Raw genomic sequence first — 26,966 nt, forward strand, 5'->3', positions numbered from 1 at the left:
GCAAATTCATATCAGGTTTTATAATTTAATATCTAATATCTGTTTTTTCACCACTTGGAAGGGGTGACACACAAACTCAATGCCTTTGCGTTACTTTGACTTAGTTTATTAAGTTTATTGCTCAACAAACATTTAAAAAGATTCATGTATAGCCAGTGCAGTGATATCTAATATCTGTTCCGACAATGACAAAGTAATAATAATAAAAGAATAATATACATGCTTCTTGGTTGGATTATTGTTTCAAATTCTTCTCACAGAAGAAAGAAATCCATTTAATTTGATGAATCTATTAGAACTTACACAGCACTTCCCTTCCCTGTCTGAACACATTGAACTTTCACTGTAGCTGTGCCCTAGCATCTTGTTCAGTTACACTGATCATTGACAACAATAAAGTCTACTATATATTAGTCATGAAGACAAGGATTAGTCATACAGTCTAATACCTTTGCCATTTAGCCTGTTTGATAGGGCCCTCCTCCATAATCTGTGTGCTGCACAAGTGAGCACTTGTTGGGAATGTTTCTGGCACTGCAGAAAGCATGCATTGTTGTTTCAGCACTTACAATGCCCTTCATTCCACATCTTGTGTTGTTTACAGTATTTGTTGCAGAGATATTTGAAGGACATTTGCATGAGAAAACAGGACTTGTACAGATTGTTTGTTGTTCAATAATATACTTAATAATTATTCTGCGGTTTAACAAGTGTTGCTGCGATATGCCAGCATAGCTAACTGTGATAAAAAACTCTATTATTTTAATAATACACAAATTATATTTTTGTGAGCCCGTGGTCTCGCACACAAACGTTCTTTTTTCTGCCTCTTGCAAGTGATTATTTCACCTGAGTGGCAGATGTTTGGTCTTGTTCACCTTTAGTTTACATTACCTTGAGGTGTAGTTGTTCTTTTTGCACAGTTATGGCTACAGACAGTCTCACAGGCTTCTGCAACTGTTATTTTAACTTTAATCTGTTTGCCAAAAAATGAAACAAAACACTCAATAAACAAACTAAAAGATAGCTTAGACAAGTAGCTTCTTGGAATTTCTTACAGATATTGTGATAATATCATTATCATTAACTCTTCTAACTACATACAAAAAAAACCCTTCACCCTGTGTGGTGTTTGTGATAGAGAAAAAGAGAAAATTCCTCGCATACGTAAAAAAAAAAATCAAACAAACAATGAATCGAGTAATAAAAAGAAGCCCTCTGAGACTGCAAACCTCTGCCAAGACAGCTCAGTTTGTGTGTTTTTAACTTTTAAAGGAACAATATTGTGTTTTTATTGTATTCTTTTTATTTTCTTTGTTCTTTTTAAACGTCCTTTAAGAAAAAATTAGTTAAGAGAAATCTGACAGATGTTTACTTTGATTATACATTTGCATTACATTTTAGAGAAGTAGATAATGAATAATAGGTACTGATTTGTAAATAATGGGACATGAATAACTTATTATATAATAGGATACTACAATATACTTCTAACTAACTAGGAAGCTCATTGTCTTTGTCTCAATTTTCTCTTTAAATATAAAACACATTTCTGAGGTCAGCATAAAAGAAAGGCGGATGTGAAATTTGAAAGCCAAACTATAATGTGATATTTCGAATCCCCATACACCTGAGTTATTTCCTGATTGTTGCCAATACAAACAAAGGCAGCAGAATTTTAAGTACAACTTTAAAGATACAAGACATTTTATAAAAATTTGACCTTGTAGAAGAGGTCAGAGGTCCACAATAACTTAGAATCCCCATATATTATTCCCTATATGCCTATATGTTGTCAGCACTAAGTTTTAAATAGCTCTATATAGAATTTTCTTTTACTTTGATCTTCAGCTTAGTCTGCTGATCTCGAAGATGCAACAAATGTGACACAATTTGAAATCTTTACGGTGCTTTCTATATGTTGACATCACACAGCAATTATAAGAATCATAGCTTTTAAATTATAAGACTTTTTGTCAATTCTTAACCAATTAATCATTGAGTTTCCAGTTGCACTTCTAAACAGATAAAGCCTGCGTTATTCTCATCCCATGCAACGGCTCCCTCTGCTGTAAAAGAAAGCTCTGACAGGCTGTGAAAACAGACTCTTCCTGCTAACAGATAATAAAAAATATAATAATCTGCAAATAATATGCATATAATGTGACGAGGAAAAAAGAAACCTGAGCATTAGTGTCGGATCTAGAAAGCTTCTTCCTCCTAACACCTTGCTTACTTCACAGAAGCTGGTCATGGGGTCTGTGTGCAATTTAAGGAAGGGGTGCAATTTCCCCTCAAAACACTGACAAATCGTCTGCGAGGTTCACGACGTGCTCCTCAGTCGTGGCAGTGCGGCGTAAAGCTTTTCTCCTGGACACTCTGTGTTTCCCAGATCTCTGTGTCCATACAGGTCAAACCCAGGCTGTAGAAATCCTGCGGAAACTCCAGACTGCAGCAGCTGTTTCACCGCAACGACTGCTTTTTCACTCGGCGTCTCATCTGCAATGAAAACAAGAAGTAGCTTTATCATTATATGGAGAATAATGTGCAATATCCAATGTGTGTGTGTGCTTGTTGTATTAAAATTACCCTGCTTTTATGATCTTTTCCTATGATACAAGGTGCGGTTACTAAATAAAGATTAACGTTTGTATTGCACACACAGGCCCAGCCTTATCATTTTATGTCTACACCCTGAACAACATGCTCTTGTATATGATACACACCAAATAAGGAGTGCTTACTGTTGAAATTCCCCATGAAGGCAATTCCCAGTGAGTCACTGTTGTGGTCTTTGGCATGTGCGCCCATCACACCCCAGCCACGACCCTCGAACACAGTCCCATCTCCAGCAACAAGAAAACTAAACATTGAAGAAGTACAGGTAAGCTTTGATAACAAAACCAAACATTTGCACACAGTTCTTGTGCACTAACAGAGGAACTCACTTGTATCCAATATCATCAAACTTTCTGTCTTTCATGTGGTATCTCTGAATACTGACAAGGCTGGCTTTGCACTCAGCCAGGCCTTTGCAGCTTGGGTAGGCAGTGTGGTGTATAACAACTCTTCGGGCAGGTCCTTTCAGAGCCTTGGTTTGTTTGGCAGCGGCTGCTCCCCACTCTTGCCTTGAAACAATGATCACTGAAACAGATTGAAATCAACCAAATTGATACTCAGCATTCAAAAAAGAAAATCTAATTAGTAAACCAGAAACCATCCTTAGTGCAAAGCTGTCTGTTTCCATACCTTGTCGGTCCATGGCGTCCCACAAAGCAGACTAACTCATGGCAAGTAGTGCAGCTCCTTTATCAAAGAGCCTGTTTCAAGGGGTGTGGTTTTGGGAAGTACACCTATTATGTACTTAATAAGCACGAGTTATTTTCCCACTAGTTTTACCAGCCGAGCAATAATTTACAGTTGCCCAACAAGATGTCTGGAATATACGTGCTTAAAAAAGAAGGAAGTACAACACAGTATTTCCTGAATGTTGCACAGCTAGAGAAAACCTCTGATTTTTCACACGCATAACTACTAACTAACATTACAAAATCAGTAGCACGGAGGAAAAAAGACAAGCCGTGTCATGATCTTCAAATTTAGGAGTAGTCTGAAAACTGAGAAAGTCGATGAAGTGTCACTGGTGCTTTAAGAAACTGACTTGACTCATCAAAAATTACTCCCGTTTACTTGTTAATGTAATGTATTAGATGCATTTCCCAGTTGGACTGAGAGCAGACCTGTAGCTACAGCTCGGGTCTGAAGTTTGTATCCACTCATTGCAAATTACCCTCTAAATCCAAAACTTGCCATGAATTTCAGGGGAATTTTGGGGATTTGAATGACTTCTTTGGACTGTTCTTTTTCCAGGGTGGAATGATTGTACAGCATTTATCTTTAATTACTTTAAAACAACAACAGAAACCTAGGATTTCTGTCAACAAGACTGTGAACAGAAATCATAGGTTTTCATCGCTACCAAAGATGAACACACTTGATACACACACACACACACACATATATAACATAATGGGTAAAACCACATGGAGTTTGTAACCAAATAACAAGACGTGTAGATTACATTATCAAATTCTTATTAAAGTTGCCAACTGTACATTTATTTGGCTCATCTCTGCTGCGAATATGTTCAGCATTAAGCGAATGAGTCAGCTACAGTCTCAAGACATTTTGTGAATATTGGGGATGTGCACTGGTTACATGTGATTTGTGGTCTAAATTTTCAGCTGTTGTGACTCAAAGGAAAACACACAACCAGTCTTGTGTTTCATGGTTTTAACCCCCACTAATCATAAACAGTCCAGGCTGGAAACAGGAAGTGAATATCTATACCGACTTCTCTACTTGGAAGTCAGTTGGTTTGATTTGAAGGTGAGCTTGTGTGGGAGTTGGCGAGGTTTCCCGGCCTATAGTTAAAAATATTTAGGAGCATTATCTGATCACTGATTCTTGCTATTCTCAAAAAACCAGAAATACTGATTGAGTGACTCAGACCAAATCAGGAGTAATTCATTAAAAACAAACAAACAAACTCTAATAACTCTTTTATATTAACTGTTGTATCCTGGTTTTACATTTATGTGTTACTTAGTCTTGATATAACCTTAATTATGTAACAAAATAACTATTATTATACAAAAGATTCTCAAAATGTAGCCAGGGTGTCACTCAGAGATGGAGTGCATGAAGAGTTTCACAATTATTAAGACTCAAGAGATATTTGAAAACATGTTTTAATCTAACAATACACATTTGAAAATGACAAGCGCTATAAAAAAAAAGAACAACAGCAAAACTGATGACATTATATTCACAACATGGTGACAGATATGAGTGTCCATACAACAATAACAGAGGGCTCAGCAATGCTGCTATTTTATAAAGCCAAATGCATTCACTGTAAACACAGACCCAGATTGATACTGTACGAGTGCTGACAGCAACAGCATAGAAGCAAGTGCTAAACCTCTTTATTATCAGAAGGCTTCACTCTGTCCACCGGTGTCCACAGTGAGGCGCCGTGCACACGTAGTACAGTCGCATAGCATCCTGTGTGGGGAAACACACAAAAATGTGTCAGTCAAAACAAACGATTTTAATAAATACCTCTCTCAAATATATATTCTGGATTAATAATGGGGTGCCTTCTGAAAAGCAGGGGCTAAGAAGAATGTATTCGCTTTGTATTTTTGACATGGGGAAAGATTTTTTTATATATATATATATATATCAGCTTGTGCAGATATAGAGAAAGCGCATAGGTTGCAATTACCTCAGCCTTCATACTGTGAGACTGGAAGAACACCGCCTCCTTGTGACCACATCTGAGAAGAGAAACGGTGAAAGAAAAGTGTTACCACCATCAGAGCCACAACATCTCATTCCACAGTCCATTAAAGTTGAAATGGCTTGTGGAAACCTACAATGATCACCAACAGTTTATTTCAGGGCAGGCTGAACCTTTATCCAGATTTCCTCTGTCTACGGTGACCGTCTAAATAACTACTTGATATGTTGTTAGTGTGCCTCAAGGAGACATAAAGTAATTATAAAATGTAGACACACGAGAGCAGGGATGTGGTTAAATATAATGCTTTTACGCTGAGACCCCAGTGATGTAATCTACGCTCCATCCGTTTTGCATGACCATACGCTCAGTTAGTCTCACTGATTGATGACTATGTGCACCAATCAGTTTCAAGACATGCAGATTAAACAACGCTCTGCTGCTTAAATAAGGAAGTATGCTGTGTCAGTAATTATTGACTCTGCACTTATTTTTAGAATTACACATTTCACTTGCTACTTAAAAAGTGTATGGGTAACAATGCAGTTTTACAAATCATGATGCCTTTTAATAAATATTTTGCAGTGAAAGCACTCAGGAATGACAGATCTTTAAAAAAAACACAAACAACAACAAAACATAATTACTCCAAAATTGGACAAGCATTTTTGCAGCCAGGTGGTCAATTATACAGTCAGAACTAAAGTGGAAGATCATGAGATTATTATCATGAATGTAAATACAGAGGTTCCACAAAATGGTCTAAACCTCTGATTACACTCAAAAAGCAAAAAGCCAGATTAGATTTTGCCACACGCTCTAAAAGAGCCCACTCACATCAGGGAAAAAAATATCTGGACACATGAAACCAAAATGAATTTGTACCAGAATGACGGGAAGAGAAAAGTAGTAGCTCATGACCTGAAGTATATCACATTATTTGTCAAACATGGTGGTGGAGGCAGTGTTATGGCATGGGCATGTAAAGCTGCTAGTGGAACTGGATCACTGCAATTTATTGATTAAGCAAACAAGGCTATAGTCTCTGCTCGGATTCAGCTGAATCCTGAAAAACTGAGTGGACAGCACTTCACAACGGAAGAGGATAATGACCCAAAATACCCTTAAAAACATCAACAGGAGGTGAAGCATGGGCGCTGAGGGAGGTCAGTAGGTATGGTAAAACTTACTTAGGGCAGGGGTGGTCTTCTGTTCTTGGCAGTGTTGGGTCCTGAGATACATCAGCGATGATTTGTGTGAGTTCACTGGGAAAAAAATGAAAGCATGAGGTTTAGAGCTCATCGACTGACATGACCTATGAATGCAATCTAAAATTCTAGTACTGTGTGCACTACAAAAGGAAGCCCACATGCAAAAAATGCTAATGTTTTTTCCTAAAGATTAGCCATTCAGTAGTGGCGCAACGGATCAAAAATCTCACGGTTCGGATCGGATCACGGTTTTAAAGTCACGGATCGGATCAATTTTCGGATCAGCAAAAATAGAAAAAAAAGACAAAAATTCTACTCGCCGTTTACTTATTTAAACATATTTTCCCTATTAAAAAACATTCAACTGAAGACTCATTCCACGCACTTATATAAAAACAAATTAAGGTGCAATATGGACATTATGGACCATGCTGGGCAGCCTCTGCATCCTCTGCACACAGCCATAAACAACCAGAGGAGTCGGTTCAGTAACAGGTTGCTTCTCCCAAAGTCAAGGACCAGCAGACTTAAAAAGTCCTTTGTCCCACACGCCAACAAACTGTTTAACTCCTCGCTGGAGGGGAAATGGGGACAGAGGAGGGGGGAACAAGTAGCTGTAGTGCCTTTACACTGTGCAATAGTTTTTGTTAATATCCAACAGTGTAATAGACTCACAATACTTAAAATGTGCCGTTCCCTTGTATTCTAATTCCTATTTATCCCTTTTGTATTCTCTGTATTTATAAATGTGTATATATGGTATATTTCTGCTCACATTCTGCAACTTCTGTTGGTGCTGTGCTACTGGAAACTGAATTTCCCGGAGGAACCCATCCGAGGGATAAATAAAGTTTCATCTAATCTAATGTAATCTATAGGGCAGTACAGGGCTTTGTATCTACCACTCCGCTGTGATATAACGAGCGGTCACGGTCACGTGGCTTTCCGTTGCCCTGGAGCTCCACCCATTTGTAGTTAGAGCAACAGAAGATGCCTGGGACAGTTCAGCCATAACTTTAAACTTCTCCTGCTCATACATGCTTGGAACGATCTTGTCACTGAAGTGGACGCGCAACGAGAAATCATAGCGTGGCTCAAGCACGTTCATCACAGTTTAAACCCCTTGTTTTGCACAACAGACGACGGCCTCCCGTCTGCAGCTAAAAACCCCATTAGCGTTAGTAATAGCTTTAGCCCGGTCGGACTGGGCAGCAAAGGGCTGCTTAAATGCCACAAACTCCTCCGCTCCGCTACTTGGACCGCTAGCGCTGGCCATAACTACCGCTTGACAGACTGACCATGCGCACCATACACATACTTTTTTTTTTCTTTTTCGAATCTTCGGATCACGTGCGTACCGAACCGTGGAGTGGGATCGGTTCGGATTTCGGATCAACCGTGATCCGTTGCACCACTACCATTCAGTATGTGTGAGTACACATAAAAACACTGCTTTGTACTGTCTGAAATTGTACACAGAAAATCTTTTGTACATATTTGGAGAAATCAATCAAATCTGTGTGGCTGAATGGGTCTACACAGCGCATTTAACCCTAGATGTCATAACAGTTTTGGTTGCTTTCAGAAGTGCTGCAGTGATTGAATAGAAAGTTATCGCCCACTTTAATGTGTGACTCAGTCTGCAATGGAAAATGACGAATTATTCAAATTGAGGAAATAAAACATTTGCTAATTTATGTTGTATTGTGGTTACTTACTCAACCTCATGGGTGATTTTATTGACGTAGATACAGCTGTTGTCTGCCTCTTGTTGGTAGTCACAGTTTCTGCACTGTTTGAGATCAAGATATTTTTTTTGTTAAAGAGCAGGACATTCAGTACAATAATTACAGACTTATTGTGGTACTCTTCTTGTATCACAACAATCTTCCTTTAAACTCTTCCATTACATATGGTTTTACAACGTTTTATACAATACATTACAATAAAATGTATGTCTTAAATCAGAGGTCGTTTGGAGTCGTTTATTATCGGGCCGCAAGAGTTGAGGCTCGGGTGTGAAATTTAGAGTTTTCAGGATTTTTATCGTTAACTTGGTTTCCCCAGATCTTTTCCCGTGTTGTAGTTGTGTGTCTTATTTTGAAAGCAATATTTACACGTTACCATAGCGAACAGAGAGCATTAAGGGGCAGAGAGGAGGACGTTACTCTCAATGTTGTTGGCCCATTTCTGGAGGACGCTGCTAATGAAGTTACACAATTACACAGTAAATCTGCATTTATTATTATATTTCCAAAATAACCCAGCTTTTGTGTCATTTTATTTGTTGTATTTATCCGCAACACCTTAAAGGCCAATCTGTGAAAATATTGTCTGATATTAAACCGGTCCGTGGTGCAGAAAAGGTTGGTGACCGCCCTTGTTTTGTTTTGTTTCAACCCAATTATATTTACTGTTTCCCAGTGCTGAACAATACCTGGCACCCACTCCATGACATGGCCAGTAACAGGAGAATGTTTAGTTAGAGACTGAGATTACCCAAATGCACCACTGAACAACAGAGGAAATTAGGGGTGGGTTTTGATAATCGATTTATCGATTAAAATCGATTCTAGCTTGGATAACGTGATATCGATTCATTAAAATCCTGAATCGATTTTTTTAATATTAATTTATTTTGCCCGAAACACCAGAATCTCAGGTTAAACCTCACTAAATTTCAACAACCACCAAACAGCTAAAACAGTAACTGAGAGCAGGAACACGGATTCTGCACAAAGATGTAAACACAAAGCGCGGACCCGCCGACGGATCAGAATCAGTGAGATGTCGCCTTTCTCACCCGACGGCACGGACACGAGCTGAAAGCCGACAGCTCGCTGATTCTGATGCTTCGGCGGGTCCGCGCTTTGTGTTTACGCCCTTTTTGCGCTGATCCTAAAGCTGTTAGTTTTATCTCTCTCCAAACATTATTGACTGAACCAGCAGCAAAAGAAGATCCAAACTACGCTTCACATTTCGCTTCACATATACATCGTCATGAATTCCCTCTGACTTTTGCTGTTTTTGCTTCCACCACACTTCATGCACAGCTCTCTCTCGCTTTCTCTCCGTACTTCAAGAACAGTTTCCCGTCTAAAAATCTGTTTTCTGAATTATTCGCTTGCTTGTTACGCACAAGTCTACCGTTGTTTACAGCGCTGTCGGCCGCTGTTTTTTTCCCTTTTACTTACGTCCGAAAAGAAAACCTAATTTCTGCTGTTCAATAGGCTTCTAAACAAATGCAAACTTTTTAAAATTATGCAAAATGCAAAACGCTCAGCTGTGTCTGTAATAAAACCGCTGTAACTTCAGAGGTAATGTTCATAAGTTGATTAATGGTTTTCTTTCGTTTTTGATGTACTGCAGAATATTTTTATAAAATCCCAGGCCAGGAAAATCACCTTCATGTTTTTCTGTGTTTTATCTTCAGCTACTTTGACACAAAGGCCTCTGCTGTGATGCTCACACCTTTGATAAAGTCTTGCGAGTGTCAGTTTCCTTTTTATAGATACAAAAATATGTAAATGTACTGATCTGAATTATGGTTTACAACCATGAAATTTCCCAGATTTAAATTGAATCGAATCAAATTGAATCGAATTGGGACCTTGTGAATCGGAATCGAATCGATTCTAGAAATCAGTGACGATACCCAGCCCTAGAGGAAATCACTCCTGCCTGTACAACTCCTCCAACTAATGTACAGTACACCGTGCAATAGTTACATCCTCTACAGTGAAAATAATAAAGTTTTACAGCTGTTTTGCAGCATTTAAAATTTGGTAATTCTGTATTCTGTAATATTCTGGATTTTTATAATTAAGCTATTTGTATATATTAGAGCTATTTCTTATATTTTGTAATATATCAAATTATTTAATTTAGTTTAGTCTCACATAAAACACTAGCAACTGCAACAATAATATGCAATAATCAGCCCAGCATTATCACAACCTTTAGAAAAAAAATCCCAACACCAAGATCGTAGACATCAGTTTTCAAGTAGATCAAACAGGGTTCCAAAGTTTTACAAAGCATTGGACTTTTGAACGTGATATGAACATAAGATATTCTGTTTTCAGCCTCGATGTATTTTTCACTTCTAATCATACACTAGACCAGTACGTCTGCAGCTTATGACAACACCAAACACAATGAGTTAGGGTACTAATTTCTGCCTTGCATTTCAAGCAAAAGACTGGGGTTGAAACTATGTCCATGGTTGAGATTATTCTGTGTAAAATCTGTAATTGCATTGGTTTGGGATGATTACAAACAAACTGATGAAGCATATTTTCATACATCTTTCCACTCACTACTATTGACCATGACAGAAAGGTTCCTTTCCCTTTCATCTCTAAGTGAGTGATGCTTTTACACACACACACACACACACACACACACACACACACACACACACACATATTCATTGTATAGCGTCTACAGCACTTTGGTCAACTAGTTTTTAATGTGCTATAAACTGATTGTATTTACCGATTGTAACATAAGGGGTGTAAAATAAGCAAACTAAGAAAAATTAAAACTAAAGCTGTAATTTTAACCATTCGTTTTATAATCTGTTAGAAGAGTGTTGCTGTATCGTGGATTAGCTAACTTAAAATAAAGTAGCACTAATACTTATTGGTTAACACACACACGTGAGGAGCACAAACTTACGGCATACAGCAGGATGCGGTTCTCCTTGTCTTCTTTAGGATACAACATGTTGTTACTGGAAGACAAAGCCAAGTGGTTAATGGGTTTCCATTTCAATTATGCGTACGTATTCCTTCAGTTCATACAATATTATGTTAATGTGCGTCTAGCTTATTTTAGCTAGCCGGCTACGTCAACGTATACGTCCTCTAAAACAGACAAACGCTCACCATTCTTGACAAAACCGTATGCCAACAAATCCCGGCTCGTACGTCCCACCGTCTAAATCCATCAGAGAAACGATTTATTGTGGACAAAAGTAATGAATTCAATTAATTTCAAATGTTGTTAATGTCTACCGCCTCACTCCTCAAGTTTAAAAACAGACCATATGCGCATGCGTAAACGATTTTGGCTCTGCCTTTTTTTCCAAATAGCGCCTACAAATGGCTGGAGGACAGAATAGGCACTGATACACATTTGCAGACCTGTTGTATTAGTCAAAAGATGCACAGGAGTGAAGCGAAGCAATGCATGTACAAGCGAAGGGTTTACATTGCTTACTTCATTTTACATGTGTCTAGGTTAGATGAGTGAACCCAGTAGACTTATTTTAAAAACATCACACATTTCCACTTCTTCTGGTTATTGTTGCATTATCGTAGTGTATTTACCTTACAATATAAAGCACCTCGGGGTGAATGTTGTTGTGATTTGGTGCTGCAGTATATAAAGAAAGTTGAACTGAACTAAAAAAAGAAAAAAAAGAATTGCTCTAAGGTTTTTGTTTTGTATTGTGCAAGTGTGTGTTGTCACCAAGCAATTCCACCCTCTCCTCCAAATTTGGTAACTAGTGTCTAAGAAACAAAGCAAAGCAATGACAAAACGTTGACGACAATGATGCTAGACTCGAAGTTTTTAAATAGCAACCCACAAATTGAGTGCGTAAACTCATAGTCACTACATCTATCTCTTTAAACAGCCTGTGGTAAGAACAGCTTTCACACAGACCAGTCATCATAAAAACACAGAAAACCCAAACTTCATATTGTTCATAACCAATCCTATTCAAACCTTCAAGATTCATGTTGCATTGGCTTAAATGACTGGTCTTCATGTTATTTTGGTCCTCATCTGTGTGGTACTAGCTCCGTGTAATATAAAGACAAACCCAGTCAAAATCTAATTGACATTTTGACACTAATGTCACTAATCCGAATTAACCTTGGTTAAGTCAGTCATTATCGTCAGGCACACAGATGGCCCTGATATTGTGCGCAGCCAATTAGCACTGCCATGTCTTGTTGGACACTTGAAGAAAACAGAGCTATTATTACAATGTTATTAACCCATTATTGCCTCGTGTAACATATTTGATACATACAGTTTTTTAAAAAGTTTTTAAATGTGTTTTTTAGACTTTTACATAATCAGTGTAACCTTTTCCCCCTGTAAGCACAGATAAATTGCATAATACATTTTAAGCTATAAATTGCTTAAAAAATGCCGGATGTAGCAAATAGGACTTTTAAATTGTCAGAAGATTCAATAAATGTTCCATTTAAAAAAATATAGTTGCGCAAATATAAAACACATAAAACGTTTAGACATTTTATTTTGCACAACCTAATCAAATTATTTTAATATCTGTGTGCATTTTGTTGCAAGCATAGCAATGAGACCCTAATTCAAATTGACAGCAGACTTGGAAATGATAAAGTACTGTATCTTTTTTTAAGGCTCGGAAAGAGAACTGATTTACATTTAAGCAAAGCAAGCAAGCAAGCAAGCAAGCAAACGCTCCTATGCTATGAGTTTGAGACCATTATATTAAAGATGTCCCTTCACTTTGACATACAGAGCCAAAGAAAAAGAAAGAAAAGTGAGTGTTTAGAGCAGTCTTAAGCTTAAGTTTTGGCTCGTGTATGTTTGCCAAGTGCTGACTTCATTAGCTGTAACCAGCTTGGCCATGTTCAATATGAGCACCCACCACTGCAAAAGACATATGATATAAAATAAAGAAAAGCATGGTGTGTTCATTTTTAAAACAAATGAATCTGAGTTGGAGACGGTATAACTGACACTCGAGTTAATAGGGGAAGCACTGTCCTGATTACGGAGGAGTCTCAGATGATACATCACGGGTGGAGTTCCCTGATTTCTTAAATTAAAAATTCATCCAGGTTCTAGAGAAGAAGGATGCCTTTCATGTTGCGCAGGCTCCTTTCCTTCCTCGTCCCATATCTATCCTATTGACTTAGGCTGCAAAGGGGATTAAACACTAATGTTACTAGTGTGCTGCCTGTTTTGCAATACTTGCTGCCTGTTATATATATATATACACTGTATCCCCTTCCCACCCCCGAGCCCTTGATCCCTGGGCTAATTCCATGAATCGTCCAAATCTAAATCCACTGATGGAGCAACGACACACACAGAGTCATGATGGGGAAACAGACAGAATGGGAGGGATAGAAAGGATTTCATAATAAAACATGCAAATGCATGTCCGTCTCATGTGCAGTTGTGGCCATGGCAAGTTGATTTAAACATCCGCCAACAGCACGACCACAGGCCATCTGTGTGCCCTTTGTATGTTTCTGTCCAGATGCACCAGCGACCCAGTGTGCCAACTCATCAGAGGGGACTGTCAAGCCTGCCTGACGTCACCCATGCAGCCTCCGTAATCAAAAGAGACGTTAATCCTGCTCTTCTCCAAAGCCTGGCAGCGGGGTGGGACAGGGAGGGATAATGACAGAGACATGAGGAAGGAAGTCGGATACGGGAGACGGCGGAGAGCGTGTACGCTTTGGACAAGCGAACTCAGCACTGAAGAGAGACACGGGTGCTCTCCTGCCTGAATAGTCGAGCCACCTCCTTCACCATCTGCTAAACACCTGAGATCCCTGAGAGTTTGGAGCCCTCCCCATCCAGGTTTCGCCCTGGAGGCTGAAAACCTCATTGAGGGTCCTGCAGGGGGGGACTGCTGTGGGAGTTGTTCACCTCCCCCTGCAACCCCTCTCGTATCACCAGCGGATGAGCCGAGCTTCACCACTGTGACACTGTGCCAAGATGGAGAGGACATATGCCTGACAGCAACTGATGGGTAAGAGGTGATGAACCTTGTGGTCGTGTGACTGTGTGCATTTTAATCTTGGATAACAATTAAATGGAAAACTGCTGCAAGTCCCCCTCAGGTTCCACTTTAAGATCTTATCGTCACTGTGCATCTTCTGAAAGTAACTCAGCAGAAGTGTCAGGAAGATACAGTCATGTACAGTCAAGCAGCAGATTGTGCCATTATCAGAAATAAGACCCAACTCTTGATGACAAACTCATTCCACCCTTAGGTCACCTCAGCAACTTTTTCTGAAGCTTTTTGGTCCTTGTGGGCAGCTGTGATAGCAGATGGATCCATGAACCCTGTGAACTTTAAAAACTTCCTCCAAGTCACAAATATGGAAACAGTGAATCAATCGTAACACATGGTCCACTGACCATTAATAACTAGCTTTACACAATAGTGTTTCTGGAGGTTAAGCAATAAACCCAGATTAACATAGACAAAAATTGTGACAAAGTATTCGACATCTTTAAAAATATGAATTAGACTGAAACAAAATTGAAACTATTTTGTGAACTCGGGAAAACTAACAAAAATAAAATAAAAATGTTTCAAGTTTTGTTTTTATTGTTTTTCCTAAATGTTGCCTCTGAGATATTCCCACCATACAATAATAATTAGAAAAGCTAAAACTGACAATGAAACTAACAAATAATACACTTAAAATAAACAAATTCAAAGAATATAAACTAAACTGAAAGAAGAAAATCCCCTCTGGAAACAAAATACAACAAAACTGATCCACAAAAACAAAAAGTCAAAATTAGATAAAAATAAAAAATTAATTAGAAATGACAAAACTAGATGTTGGCCTGACCTATAAAAGGTTTAACTGGCATATATTGTACATGTTGGAGATTTCACAGGATCCAGTCTTATTTATTGTATGTTTGTAAAAAGTGAAAACGCTTTTCTCCTTTTTTTTTTCTTACTTTTTGCGTGTTTTGAATGTTTTTGTGGTCTTGAAAGGTCAAGAGCAAACAGAGGCCATGAGCCATTTCATACCTCCCATCTCACATTTTCAACTACAGAAACATCTAAGTGTAGTGATGCTGGGGAAGTATAAAAAATAGCAACAATAAAATAGGAACGTTTTAAAGTTTGCTGCAATCTTTCCTCATGTTTTCATCAGTACGTTTTCATTTATTGCACAACCGCAGCACCTTATAGTGTAACTGCTGTGGCCAGATTGTGAACCAGTTATGTGGCCTCTGACCTGAAAAAAAAATTAAATGTGTGAAGTTAGAAAAATGAAACATCTACAGGAAAATGTGAGAGAAACAGGAAATGAGATAAAACTTTATCGTTTTAATGATCAAACATTTTGCGGTGGTGCGGCTCTTTAGCGCCTTTAGCTTCCTCTTTCTGGTGACACAGATCTTCGCCTTTAGGTGTAAACTTCAGGCTTGGTTTAACACTAACACTTGAGTAATATTAGATGCATATTTTAAAACTAATCATCTGGCCTGTGCACATAAAAGAAGCCTAAATGTCTGCTAGTGATAAAGCATACTTTTGCATCAACAGCCAAATGCAGCGCACAAGGCACACAAAGCCCGATTGTTGACCGTGCTAAAACATGCAGGTGTTTAGAGCGAGTGTACATGAGAGGGATTACATGGGGGTTAAGCTCATTCATCATAATAGTTTCCAACCCCAGGTGGCACACAAACAGCTTAGTGTGGCACAATTGTCAACAGCACAATATCAGAAATTGAATTGTAGGGCCGCGCACATTCACAAGTGGGTCAAAAAAAATGATAGAGTACTCCCAAAGCTGATCCTATTTGGGGAAGAACACGATGTCCTCATTTTGCCAGTTGTGCAAACTGGCTTAGCGTTTCTTCAGTTGTCGTGTCATGCAATATGTAACTTTGAGCATGTCAATAGGAAAATCACAAATCGACTGAAGTCAGCTATTAAAAAAACTATTCAATTTGAGAGAGAGAGAGAGAGAGAGAGGGAGGAAGAGGGAAACAAACTGATGGAAGTCTCAGGCTACACACGAAAATATGAGAAAACAAATTATTTTTGGATTTCAAATATTTTTTACATATTCTCAGACCATCCTTAATGCTCTTGATCCAAAGCACTGATCCTCATGCACTTTAATTTTGGCTGGAAATGCCTTTGAAAGCTTCCGAGCAGACATTTGCATTGGCTTGTTTATGCTCTCTTTTGTGCTTTGACTTGATGCAAGAGTGAAGAACTGGGGTCTGAGTGCTGCGTATCTCAGGAAGAGGCTAAAAGGTCCCGTTCATCTTCTCGGCTTCTATGTAAAAATAATTAGATTTGCCTCTTTAGTTTGATGAGACATGTGACTGCAAATTCCAAAAAGTAGATTAAATCTGTCTTTCAGTGGAAATTTCATTAAACAGTAAGCGAGACTGAGCAGACTGTGTCATTACACCAGGCAACAAACCGTGACTGGTACTTATGGAGAGAGGACACACGCTGAGACATACTGAGAAATAGAGACAAGGAAGCAAGGAAGAGGGATAAAAAGAGGATTCAGATGGATCCTCAGCCCTTCTTAATCCCTTTTGTCTGCTTTTCTGGACAACGTAAACAGACTAAAGTTGGCTACGGACACAGACTTATCCATGTAACTGAAACAAGTGGCTTCATCAAAGCTGCTGGCGGCTAGACGTCTGATGACGGTCATGTAAACATTTTTTTTTATGTAACAAAAACTTTACTGATAACTGAGGCAGATTGGGGGTGTGAGGGACGCAAGCCAAAACAGGATACTTGGCTTCCTGTCAGAAAATAAAATATGATCGCCAAACTACATAATCCATTTTGGTATCAAACCCCATTTGAGGTCTGCACTAATCTAGAGAGTGCTTGCATGTATTAGGAGATGCACATATTTGTGCATGGTCGGACCAGCTTTAGCCAGCATGATGTAGGGCAGGAAATCTCTGACGAATGAAAAGCCGGGCATGTTGGATAATGTGATCCTAGTGTAATTCAGCAATGACACAAGCGGCAATGATGCTGTTTCATGGAAAACCAAATGACACGATTTGTAGTTCGATTGGCACGCAGCAGTGGGGGCTGCACAGCTGTGTCAGCAGCATCATGAATTTCCTTTGAGCACTTTACATTACATACGGGGTTCTGGACTCTTCTAAAGTAAACATGCACACGCTCATGTGCTTTTGCAGTATTAGACAGAATTTTTTAGTCCATGCTAAATGTGGTGCATGCTTTTTTTTTTTTTTAATTCCTCTTCTAGGATTGATATAAATTTGTTTCACCTGCAGAGGTATGGAGGAGATGAGTGGTCAGAATCCAGAATGTGAAGACATGCAGAGTAAAGACCAAAGACTGCCAATTCAGGTAACATAATACCCTAGAATCATACTGCGACAGATCTCTGTCAAATATTTTTAGCATAGCAGCTAAGTCTGATTGAGTTATAGTTGTGTGGATGCCTGAAAAGGCATCCACACAACAATAACATTAGCAGAAAATTAGCAGAAAATTCTGCTCTTTCTGCTAATGCCGGCTATGACTTTTGGTGCTCATAACTTCTATACTTTTTGAGATATTGAATTTTTTTTGCAATATTTTTTGCCCATTTCTGCCATATTATCAGTGGCCTCACTGATTTTCCTTGCCGGGTTGACCTGTGTTTTAGCTCAGTGAGATGAGCATCCGTTCTCAGACTGGGAGGCCCGGGTTCAAATCCCGCTTATGGCAACATTTGTTTCAGTTAACAGTTAAACTTTTTTAACTCTTTCCAACACCAATTTCAGCTTTTTCAGCCCTTTTCAGCAGAATTTTCAGTTTTTTCACCACTTTTCAGCACAAATAGCAGCTTTTTCAGCTTTTTTCAGCAAAAACCTCTTTTCAGCAGAATTCTGCTGACTGAACTCTTTTCAGCAGAAATTATGCTGATTGAACTCTTTTCAGCAGAATTTTCAGAATTTTCACCTCTTTTCTGCCCAAATTCTGCTTATTCACCTCTTCTGCAAAAATTTCAGCCTTTTCACCTCTTATTAGCACAAATCTCAGCTGTTTTCAGAAAAAAACTCTTTTGAGCAGAAATTCTGCTGATTCATCTCTTTTCAGCGCATCTTTTTGCTTCTTTACCTCTTTTCAGCAGAAATTCTGCTGATTCACCTCTTTTCTGCAAAATTTTCAGCCTTTTCACCTCTTATCAGCACAATTCTCAGCAGCTTCTGCTCATTTCAGCAGAATTGACAGTCTCTCCACCTCTTCTTTGTAAGAATGAGTATGGCTCAGTGAGATGAGTTGCTGCCTTGAGACCAGAAGGGCCAGGTTCGAATCCTGCTCAGGGCAATATTTTTTTTCAACTTTTTCAGCAGAAATCTTCAGCGTTAAAGCATCCACACAGCATTTTCGCAGGAAATGCAAATTTTTCTAGTTATGATTGGAGTTCTGTGTTACAGTTGATACTTTTGATACTTTAAAATGTCTTGAAATGCTTAGCTGAAGAGACTCAAATGCAGACACAAACAAGGATTAAAAACCCGAATAGTAGTAAGTACACAAAATCCAAGGCCCCGATATTGCGTAGGTGTGTGTGTGCATGTGTGTGTGATTCTGGGATAGATAAGGAAAAACATAAAACAATTTGTAGAATTCCTAATTAAGTTTATTTACAGGCTTCTACAGAGTTTTAATTCAATATACTGCTCATGACACAATCAAGTTCTTCCCCCAGATCTTTCCTGACCCTGTTGAGGTTGTCCTGGACCCCGAGACCTCTCTGAACTGTCTGGGCCACGAGCACGAGAAGGAACGTCTACCCTCTATTGTTGTGGAACCAACTGAGGTGAGCGAGGTGGAGAGTGGAGAGCTGCGCTGGCCTCCAGAGAACATGGACATGGAGGAAGATGAGGAGGACCTGTTCTTGGAGCAGTGCATCCCCCCGGCCAACATTGCAGATTGGGGAGAAGAGGAGGAGGAAGAAGAGACATCGGTTATACTGAATCAGCAGCAAGGCTTGACACTCATTGGTGAGTTGCACATAAGGTAGTCGTATATATTCAAATGTTGTTTTATTACAAATTGGAAAAAAAAGAAAACATATCCATGTGAAACCATAAACATGAAATTTCTTTTGCTGCCCCTTTACTCACTGTGGTACCGCTTATTTTTAATCACTTTAGTTTTATTAATTCCTATATAGAAATTAAGCTTACGGGATCAGTTTATTAGGCAGTCAGGTGACAGAAAGTTTTGATAAGTTTTAGATACATTGGTAAACAGAAGGTTTCTCATTTCTCAAGTCAATGTCTGTATTTGTATGACAGTATAATTTCCTTTTTATAGCAGTTTTTGAGATAAACATCACAAAGTGCTTCACAACGAAATACCAGACACGCAGTGATGATTCAAACAAGACCATCCTGTGTAAAGTGTAAAAGTGGATGTACTAGCTGGAGCTACAACCAAAGCTACTAGTACCATTTCTAACTTTCAGTTGGATTGGCAACCTACAAAGTCATCCATCTCATCCTTTTCCCGTTGCATTCCAAATCAGGAAGTAAAGCCTGATGATTCAGACTGAAAAACCACCATCCCTCTGCCACTAACATACTCAAAGATGTAACCTAACATGTAGGTACAAAATGGTATTAGTATTAAACTATTTCTGTCAGGGAGTGCATACACAAAAATCCAAACAAGGTGGATTTGCCTGGCAAACAAAATCGTCAACATCATTTTGGTGACCTGCTGCTGTGGTTTACTTCACAGCCTGTGGGACATTACTATTAGGAAACATGGAGAAGAGTAGAGGTTTCTGCTACATATAATTGATGCAGAGTTACAGATGGAGGTAAAGTTATGGAGAATTGTCCCATAAAACATAAAACAATCAACTGTTTAAACGGTTTAAACTTTGGACACAAAATTAAGGACTGGGGAAAGCGTCTGAATCACAGAAAAAGACAAAGGAGAGAAGGTTTTTAAATACACAATACAGACTACAAGGTGTGTGAGTCTTTGCCAGTGTCGAAGCTGTTAATGAAATGCAGTAGTATGTATTATATAGTTAATGTAAAGGATTAACAAGCCCATGCTTGTTTATTTGGAATATAATTTGAAATGTTTTAATATGTTTTGCTTTACTTTTCGGCTACCTAGAAGACATTTAAGCTAATGATAAGGTATGTGCAGTACCCACTGCAGTGCAGTACCTGAAGGTATTACAGATACTGCACTGCAGTGGTTTGAATCATATAACGCACACCAATTAGTCAAAGTGCAGGAATGCCTTAAATATATAAGAACCTGGATGACCTCTAACTTTCTGCTTCTAAATTCAGATAAAACTGAGGTTATTGTACTTGTACAAAGTCCTAGGAATATGGTATTTAACCAGATACATACTCTGGATGGCATTACCTTGACTTCCTGTGACACTGTGAGGAATCTTGGAGTCTTTTTTGACCAGGATATGTCCTTTCTCACTCACTATGTGTTAATATGTGCATTGAATCACTACTTGTTATTAATCTCCCACTCGCTTCCACAGCATGTGTTTTGTCCTGTCTTCCTCCCCTAATCCCAACTGGTCACGGCCGATGGCCACCCCCCTCAGCCTGGTTCTGCTGGAGGTTTCTTCCTGTTAAAAGAGTTTTTCCTTCCCACTGTTGCCAAAGTGCTTGCTCTTAAGGGGTCATATGATTGTTGGGTTTCTATCTGTATGTACTATTGTAGGGTCTACCTTGAGGCGACTGTTGTTGTGATTTGGCGCTGTATAAATAAAATTTAATTGAACTGAATTAAGAAGCGCTTGTTGCTGGTTTTTATTTTGGAAAATACGCATTCATTAAATTTATAAAAAGAAAGAGTAGGAAAAAAGTTTCATCATGTTTAAGGCACCAGAGCGGTATGAAAAAATAACTTGTTTGGTGAAAGTATTCTACACTGAAATTTAATTTTCAAACTCACCCTATTTTTTCTGCAGACCTTCAGTCGGATGCATTCAGAGATGACACTCCTACACTTCCACCCAGCAGTGCTCCAGCCTTCAACTGAGCTTACCTCTGAGGACTCACCGTCTGTGAGAAACCAGCGAGGAAGCATCGCAATATGTACTTATGACAGCAACTATGACAAAATTAAACAAATACTGTACTGATAATGTGTTTTACATGGTAACAACTCCATGCCAGCTGGGACTTTAATGTTCGTCTTTATACCAATGCGCACAATAAGAGGTGAACTATGACAAGACTGCGTGTGCAACGGGAAGCAAACCCATGTTCTTCCAAAGTCAGCAATTTTTAGAATTTCTAGAGAACATTTTGCTGACTCTGTGCTTGATCTTCTTTATCATTTCCTGATTTTGTTAAAAACAGGAAATCCTGCCACTCAATTTTCCTCACACGTATTTATGTTTATGCAAATGTGTTTCTCTGTCTCTTTAATTCATTTTTCTGTCCCACAGTCAGTCTTCTTGAGGATATTTACCTAGTCATACCTTTAGTATGTAGTATGTGTTACAGTACTGTAAACTGAGTTGGCTGTTCTCTGGAAACACATGCAGTTCTGCTCTGATATGTCTTGAATGTTTGGAGAATCACATTTTTAAAAACCTACTTTGCGTTAAAATTCAGGCATGATATTGTTCGATTTAAACTCGTCTATGAGGCAGCTACATCATGGGAGTGACAGATGCTCACTGCTGTTGTGTAATATCAGCATTTTCAACAAGGTTGCAGAAATGTGATGCATGGTGATCAACACAAAGGGAGCTCTACTTGTTTTCTACTACCACAGCTGAAACTCTAGTTCTTTTACTGTACTATAGGTTGTGAGTAGGCTAATTTGTGAATAATATGTATATATGATAAAGATGATCTGTTACTGTAAAATTATTGTTTCAAGTTTGACAATAAAGTCTTTTGTCCCGTTGAAACAGGAAATCATTTTTGAGTGTTTTTGCAAAATGATTAATTACTGCAGAAAATAAAAAGGCCTTCACACAGTTGAACAGTTCAGTGTTATTGGCACTACAATACACCAATGCAAAACTAAATACACTGACTGAGGAAGCCATTCTGGACCAGGCTGTGACTCATTACAGCTGGAGGTCCTGGGAGTACAACCACTGTGGCCTCCTTAGCACCATGGCCTGATACACAATGATACACAACCTCCTGCCACATAATCCAAAAAAAAACACAATTAAATACTAAATTATTTTATAACATTGCTTAATCCATTATCAAAAGACAGGTGTTAGGTAAAAGTAGGAAACATATCTAGCTATCTGAAACCACATACAATGAAATCATGCTGCAAACATCTCAAAAACTTTATTTGCTCCTTTATAGCACATTGACTAAATCCCCCTAATGACTATAACACTAGGCTTAAAGGTCTAAAAAAACCCCCGACCAATTGCAATTGGGAGTACAACTGAGATTTATATTTTAAAACTCTAAAACTTTTAATTTCCTAGAATTTCACGTGTGGCAAGGCTACAGTACCAGCATGCTGTGTTGTGTGATTAGACGTCACGGGGCTACTCCATGACATTTAGTATTCATACTTTAAACACAATTATTAAGACTTTTATTTTGACAAGATAGACATTTGAAGTAATTATTTTTAAAATTACCGATCCTGACATATCAATAGACTTTTATTTTATAGTGAGCACTGAAATAAGGGAAAAATAATTTGTAGCACTACCAGTAAACTGGTGAATAAAGCAAGCACGACAAAGTAGTCGAGGTCAGCTTCCATTTGTTTTGTTTTTTTTCTCAGTGTATGAACTATGATTTAATTATTTCCTGTGAAGTTACACCTAAATTTTGACATAAAAACGGCATTTTTACATTAACCAATTTTTTTGATTGCAGTCATCAAATGTACACTCACATGCAGAGGACTTGTACTTTTAGCAGGAATCTTGTGCAACTGTGTTTGCACGGGGTGGGGTGAGAGTATAAAGCACAGAAGCAGACCAGCTCTACAACTTCCTCTCAGTGGTGACAGAGCAACACAAACAGAGGCTGAACAGTTGGTGAGTTAATACTAAAGTATTAGTTTGAATTTAAAAAACAAACATTAGCTTTTCTGGATTGAACTGTATTATTTTAGTGAATCATGAAAATCTTTTCGACGAAACATTTGTCACAGATATTGTTGAATGAATCATTCTCTCATTCTAATGTTAATTTTATGCACGACACTAATCTATACCCTATACTTCACAGTTGTAAGGAATCATGGATTACAGTGATGATAATTACACATTTCCTGATGATAATAACACATTTCCTGACATTATTGAGTCTGTGACTCCTGAGATTCAGCCGATCCAGATAGTGGCTCTGGTCATGTACAGCCTTGTGGTCCTGCTGGGTGTGCCTGGAAATGCTGTGGTGGTGTGGGTGACGGGGTTCTGCATGTCCCGCTCTGTCACCTCCCTCTGGTTCCTCAACCTCGCTCTGGCTGATCTTCTGTGCTGCCTCTCCATCCCCTTGCTTATGGTCCCTCTGGTCCACGACGATCACTGGCACTTCGGTCCGCTGGCCTGCATGCTCATCAGAGGCCTGTTTTACCTGGTGATGTACTGCAGCATCCTGCAGCTGGTTGTGATCAGCGTGGATCGTTTGTTGCTGGTCATTAGACCCATCTGGTGTCAGAACCACAGGCGACCCAAACAGGGTGCTTATGGATGTGTTGCTGTGTGGGTCCTGGCCCTGATAGGCAGTATCCCACAGTTTGTGTACGCCAAGCAGATTGTGGCAGGTGACGAGAAGAGAGAGTGTAGGATGGAGTACACTGTAGACAGTGCCTGGCCTATCTCTGCTTTTCGCTTCCTGATTGGATTCATTATTCCTTTCCTGGTTATTCTAGTTTGTCACTTGGTGGTTTTCAACAAGACACAGAGGAGAATGACACGAGGTCGGACCCGGTCCAAGAAAACCCTGAGGGTCATCATCGCTGTGGTGCTGAGCTTCTTCTTGTGCTGGATACCTCTGCACATCGTGGATTTCCTCATACTGACCACCCCTCGGGCTTCCCCTGCGAGCCCCAAACTTCACTTGGCACACGTTATAGTGCTCTGCCTGGCTTACTTCAACAGCTGCCTCAACCCTCTGCTCTATGTGTGTCTGGGTCAAAGCTTCAAAGACAGCATGAACCGCTCACTGCGTAACATCCTCCAGTTCATCAGCGAGGACCCGACTACCAAGATCAGCATCACCCATATGGACACCAAGAGCACCAGTAATGGCAAAGAGATGACAACAATATGATTGTGTACTGACTCTAATACACAGACAGGACTGGTGTAATATAACAATTTCCATCACAGTTGAAGTTTCACAAAAGAATAAGTAAATTCTGCTGGCCTTGGCTTGGATATGAACCATTAGATTTGACTTGATTTATATGAGCAAAAAAAGGTCTGTGGGTACAAATACCCTGCCTTCACTTTTCATGAGCTACTAAGATTTTTTTCTGGTTAAGTTCGGTGATAAGCAAATATGTTTTAAAGAATTGTTAGAGGTTTCAAATGTGGAACCGTTACTCATTCTGCAACATTTCTGTGAAACATCATGTCTTATGCAACAAAATTCTTGGCACTTCTAGTTTTTTCTCTCACAAAAAGAATATTTTAGATTCTATTAAGGTATTTGTTTTTTATCATGTATCGTTTGCCTTTTTGTCATGTTTTTGTTCAAATTGTTTGACAGAAATAAAATATATACACAGAAGTTTGATTTCTTCACACCTGTAATTACAGAAAGGTGCAGTAAGTGTTATTTTCATACACCACAAGAGGAAGACACACTTTACATCTCTGAAGCTTCATTTCTTAAGATTAAAAAACAGGTGGACCTTATGATTAATAACCTGTATCATATAAGTGTATTGGACACTACATGTGGCCTACTGTGGCTGCTGTAGGACAAACATGTTTCAAACATGTTTCAAACATGTTTTCTGAGTGCATAATACTATTTTTTTTACCCACTGACAAACATTTCAAGTCCTGCTAAATTGTAATAAGCAGAAAATCGAGCAGCAAAATGTAAAACTGCCTGTTTCCATTTAATAACAAATTAATAACCTATTAAGAAGTGTGACTATTACCTGGAAATATCTCTGGTAGTTTCTGTGTAATAAGCAGGAAACAGCTGCAAAATGCAGAACTGCCTGTCTCTATTTAATAACAACTAGCTGATTAAAACAAACATTAGCAAGTCTTTAATGAACTGGAAAGACTTATACAAAATGCAAATTATTAAGTTGAAAGGAATAATACATATGAATATATTAGATTTGTATAGAAGTGTAGAGGACCCTCTTAGGAAAGAAAGTGGAACTTATTATTAAAATGTCCAGTACATAAAAATAAGATGCCATCCATGTTCTTCCACTTGTCTAATTCAGGGTTGATTGACCTCTAACCATCCAAACATCCAGCCTCTCTAACAGCAAGTAGCACCAAGCTGCCAGCTTCCATAATGCTTCCATAATTTCATAGAAGTAATGATAAAATGCACGATTATAATTTGTGCACATAGTAAAACAATTAATTCTGTCATGGGCCTGGGTCTGTGACCTGGGGATCATGTGTTATTTTTTGAGTTTAATGAATATTATGAGTTTTATTCGTCTTTCTTAATCATTTATGGTTGTGGTGTGATCTGCTCCTCGTTCCTCGTTTCCCTGTGTGTTGTTGTGTCAGTTTTGCTGCCCCACCAGGTCTGGAGAGTCCCTGCCTTGGAGCCAGCCACACCTGTGATAATAACTCACCTGTTGCTGATCTGCTAATCAAGGGGCTCTACTTAAGAGAGCAGTGGAGCAGCAGTCGGCACGGGATCGTTAAACCAGAAATACAGTTAGTGCGGAGCTCGGGTTTTCAATACTTTCTTGTTGGAATGGTTAACGTGTTTAGTCGGCCAGTGGATGGGGCAGTACTCATTGTGGCATCTCTTGTTTCCAGGGTGATTACGGAAACGTGTGGAGGGAGCAGTACACAGTTGAACACAGGCATCGAGGAGGACAAAGCACAACCACGCATCACGGAGAGGAATCACGGCACGGGGAATTGGGAAAGCACACACTGTGGACTGTTGGCACTGTTTTCTGTGTAAATAAACTCGCTTTCTCCATTCTAAAAGTCCAGCATTTGGGTTCTCCTTCAGCCAACCCTGATAAATTCTTATTTTCCCCTTTCTGCCCCCCCAAAAATGAATTATTTGGGGGGGGGGGGAATAGCTATATTTTGAGCACACCACACCTCCAACCCCTTGCCTAGATTTGGCATTAACAGATGCCACTGATGTTCAAAAACTGCCACAAACCATTAGAATAAATACAGGGGTAGAGAATATACAGTTCATATGTTACAAAAGTTCACAAGGACTGAAAAAAGCCCCGCCCCCTAACGGCTAAACCTTCCGGAAAAGTTTAGCCTTGGCTCTTATCTAGTAGCTAGCAAGTTCATAAACCTAGTGCTAAACTGAGAGAAGGCGCAAAAACAGTTTGAATAAGAGTAAACGTTTTCTCAACAAATTAGTGCACCAGGTATAAGAATCACAGCAATGCCAACAATAGTCTCTCCAGTTGCACCTAGGTTTATTTATGGCATTTTCAAACCATATCATTTTATTCTTCCGCTGAAGGGAGACTGTCTTTTGTCTATTTCTCTGTAAAA

The 26,966-nt window shown here is 39.0% G+C and overlaps 4 protein-coding genes across 4 annotated transcripts; 2 read left to right on the forward strand and 2 right to left on the reverse strand.

The window, feature by feature from the left end:
• Positions 1-1,293: 1,293 nt before the first annotated feature.
• On the reverse strand, positions 1,294-3,844 carry pglyrp5 (peptidoglycan recognition protein 5). Its single transcript, XM_005720619.1, has 4 exons — positions 3,250-3,844; positions 2,949-3,144; positions 2,745-2,863; positions 1,294-2,499 (listed from the first exon to the last, which is right to left on the reverse strand). Exons 1-4 carry the CDS (start codon positions 3,260-3,262, stop codon positions 2,324-2,326), a joined length of 504 nt encoding a protein of 167 aa, XP_005720676.1. The 5' UTR covers positions 3,263-3,844; the 3' UTR covers positions 1,294-2,323.
• An 896-nt stretch (positions 3,845-4,740) lies between these two features.
• polr2i (RNA polymerase II subunit I) lies at positions 4,741-11,601 on the reverse strand. Its single transcript, XM_005720620.2, has 6 exons — positions 11,406-11,601; positions 11,197-11,251; positions 8,235-8,308; positions 6,496-6,570; positions 5,291-5,342; positions 4,741-5,067 (listed from the first exon to the last, which is right to left on the reverse strand). Exons 1-6 carry the CDS (start codon positions 11,465-11,467, stop codon positions 5,005-5,007), a joined length of 381 nt encoding a protein of 126 aa, XP_005720677.1. The 5' UTR covers positions 11,468-11,601; the 3' UTR covers positions 4,741-5,004.
• Positions 11,602-13,909: 2,308 nt separating this feature from the next.
• Positions 13,910-22,201, forward strand: lbhl (LBH regulator of WNT signaling pathway, like). Its single transcript, XM_005720621.1, has 4 exons — positions 13,910-14,281; positions 17,569-17,644; positions 18,996-19,290; positions 21,249-22,201. The coding sequence occupies exons 2-4, from the start codon at positions 17,573-17,575 to the stop codon at positions 21,317-21,319; spliced, it is 438 nt and encodes a 145-aa protein (XP_005720678.1). The 5' UTR covers positions 13,910-14,281; positions 17,569-17,572; the 3' UTR covers positions 21,320-22,201.
• A 1,319-nt stretch (positions 22,202-23,520) lies between these two features.
• Positions 23,521-24,955, forward strand: c5ar1 (complement C5a receptor 1). The gene has a single exon (XM_005720622.1). The coding sequence runs from the start codon at positions 23,521-23,523 to the stop codon at positions 24,553-24,555; it is 1,035 nt and encodes a 344-aa protein (XP_005720679.1). The 3' UTR covers positions 24,556-24,955.
• The last annotated feature ends 2,011 nt before the right edge of the window (positions 24,956-26,966 follow it).

Source organism: Pundamilia nyererei, unplaced genomic scaffold (genome assembly GCF_000239375.1).
Source record: "Pundamilia nyererei isolate P.nyererei 1_Seehausen unplaced genomic scaffold, PunNye1.0 scaffold00003, whole genome shotgun sequence".
In the NCBI taxonomy this organism is placed as follows: domain Eukaryota; kingdom Metazoa; phylum Chordata; class Actinopteri; order Cichliformes; family Cichlidae; genus Pundamilia; species Pundamilia nyererei.

Excerpts from the sequence above, each read along its gene's own strand:
- pglyrp5 (XM_005720619.1), bottom strand. Across the intron at positions 2,864-2,948 it reads TTTGATGATATTGGATACAA|TTTTCTTGTTGCTGGAGATG; the intron begins GTGAGTTCCTCT and ends TTCAATGTTTAG. Across the intron at positions 2,500-2,744 it reads CTTCATGGGGAATTTCAACA|ATGAGACGCCGAGTGAAAAA; the intron begins GTAAGCACTCCT and ends TTTTCATTGCAG.
- polr2i (XM_005720620.2), bottom strand. The coding sequence starts at position 11,467 with ATGGATTTAGACGGTGGGACGTACGAGCCGGGATTTGTTGGCATACGG. Across the intron at positions 11,252-11,405 it reads ATACGGTTTTGTCAAGAATG|TAACAACATGTTGTATCCTA; the intron begins GTGAGCGTTTGT and ends TTTGTCTTCCAG. Across the intron at positions 5,068-5,290 it reads CTCACAGTATGAAGGCTGAG|GATGCTATGCGACTGTACTA; the intron begins GTAATTGCAACC and ends TTCCCCACACAG.
- lbhl (XM_005720621.1), top strand. The coding sequence starts at position 17,573 with ATGGAGGAGATGAGTGGTCAGAATCCAGAATGTGAAGACATGCAGAGT. Across the intron at positions 17,645-18,995 it reads ACCAAAGACTGCCAATTCAG|ATCTTTCCTGACCCTGTTGA; the intron begins GTAACATAATAC and ends TTCTTCCCCCAG. Across the intron at positions 19,291-21,248 it reads GCAAGGCTTGACACTCATTG|ACCTTCAGTCGGATGCATTC; the intron begins GTGAGTTGCACA and ends TTTTTTCTGCAG.
- c5ar1 (XM_005720622.1), top strand. The coding sequence starts at position 23,521 with ATGGATTACAGTGATGATAATTACACATTTCCTGATGATAATAACACA.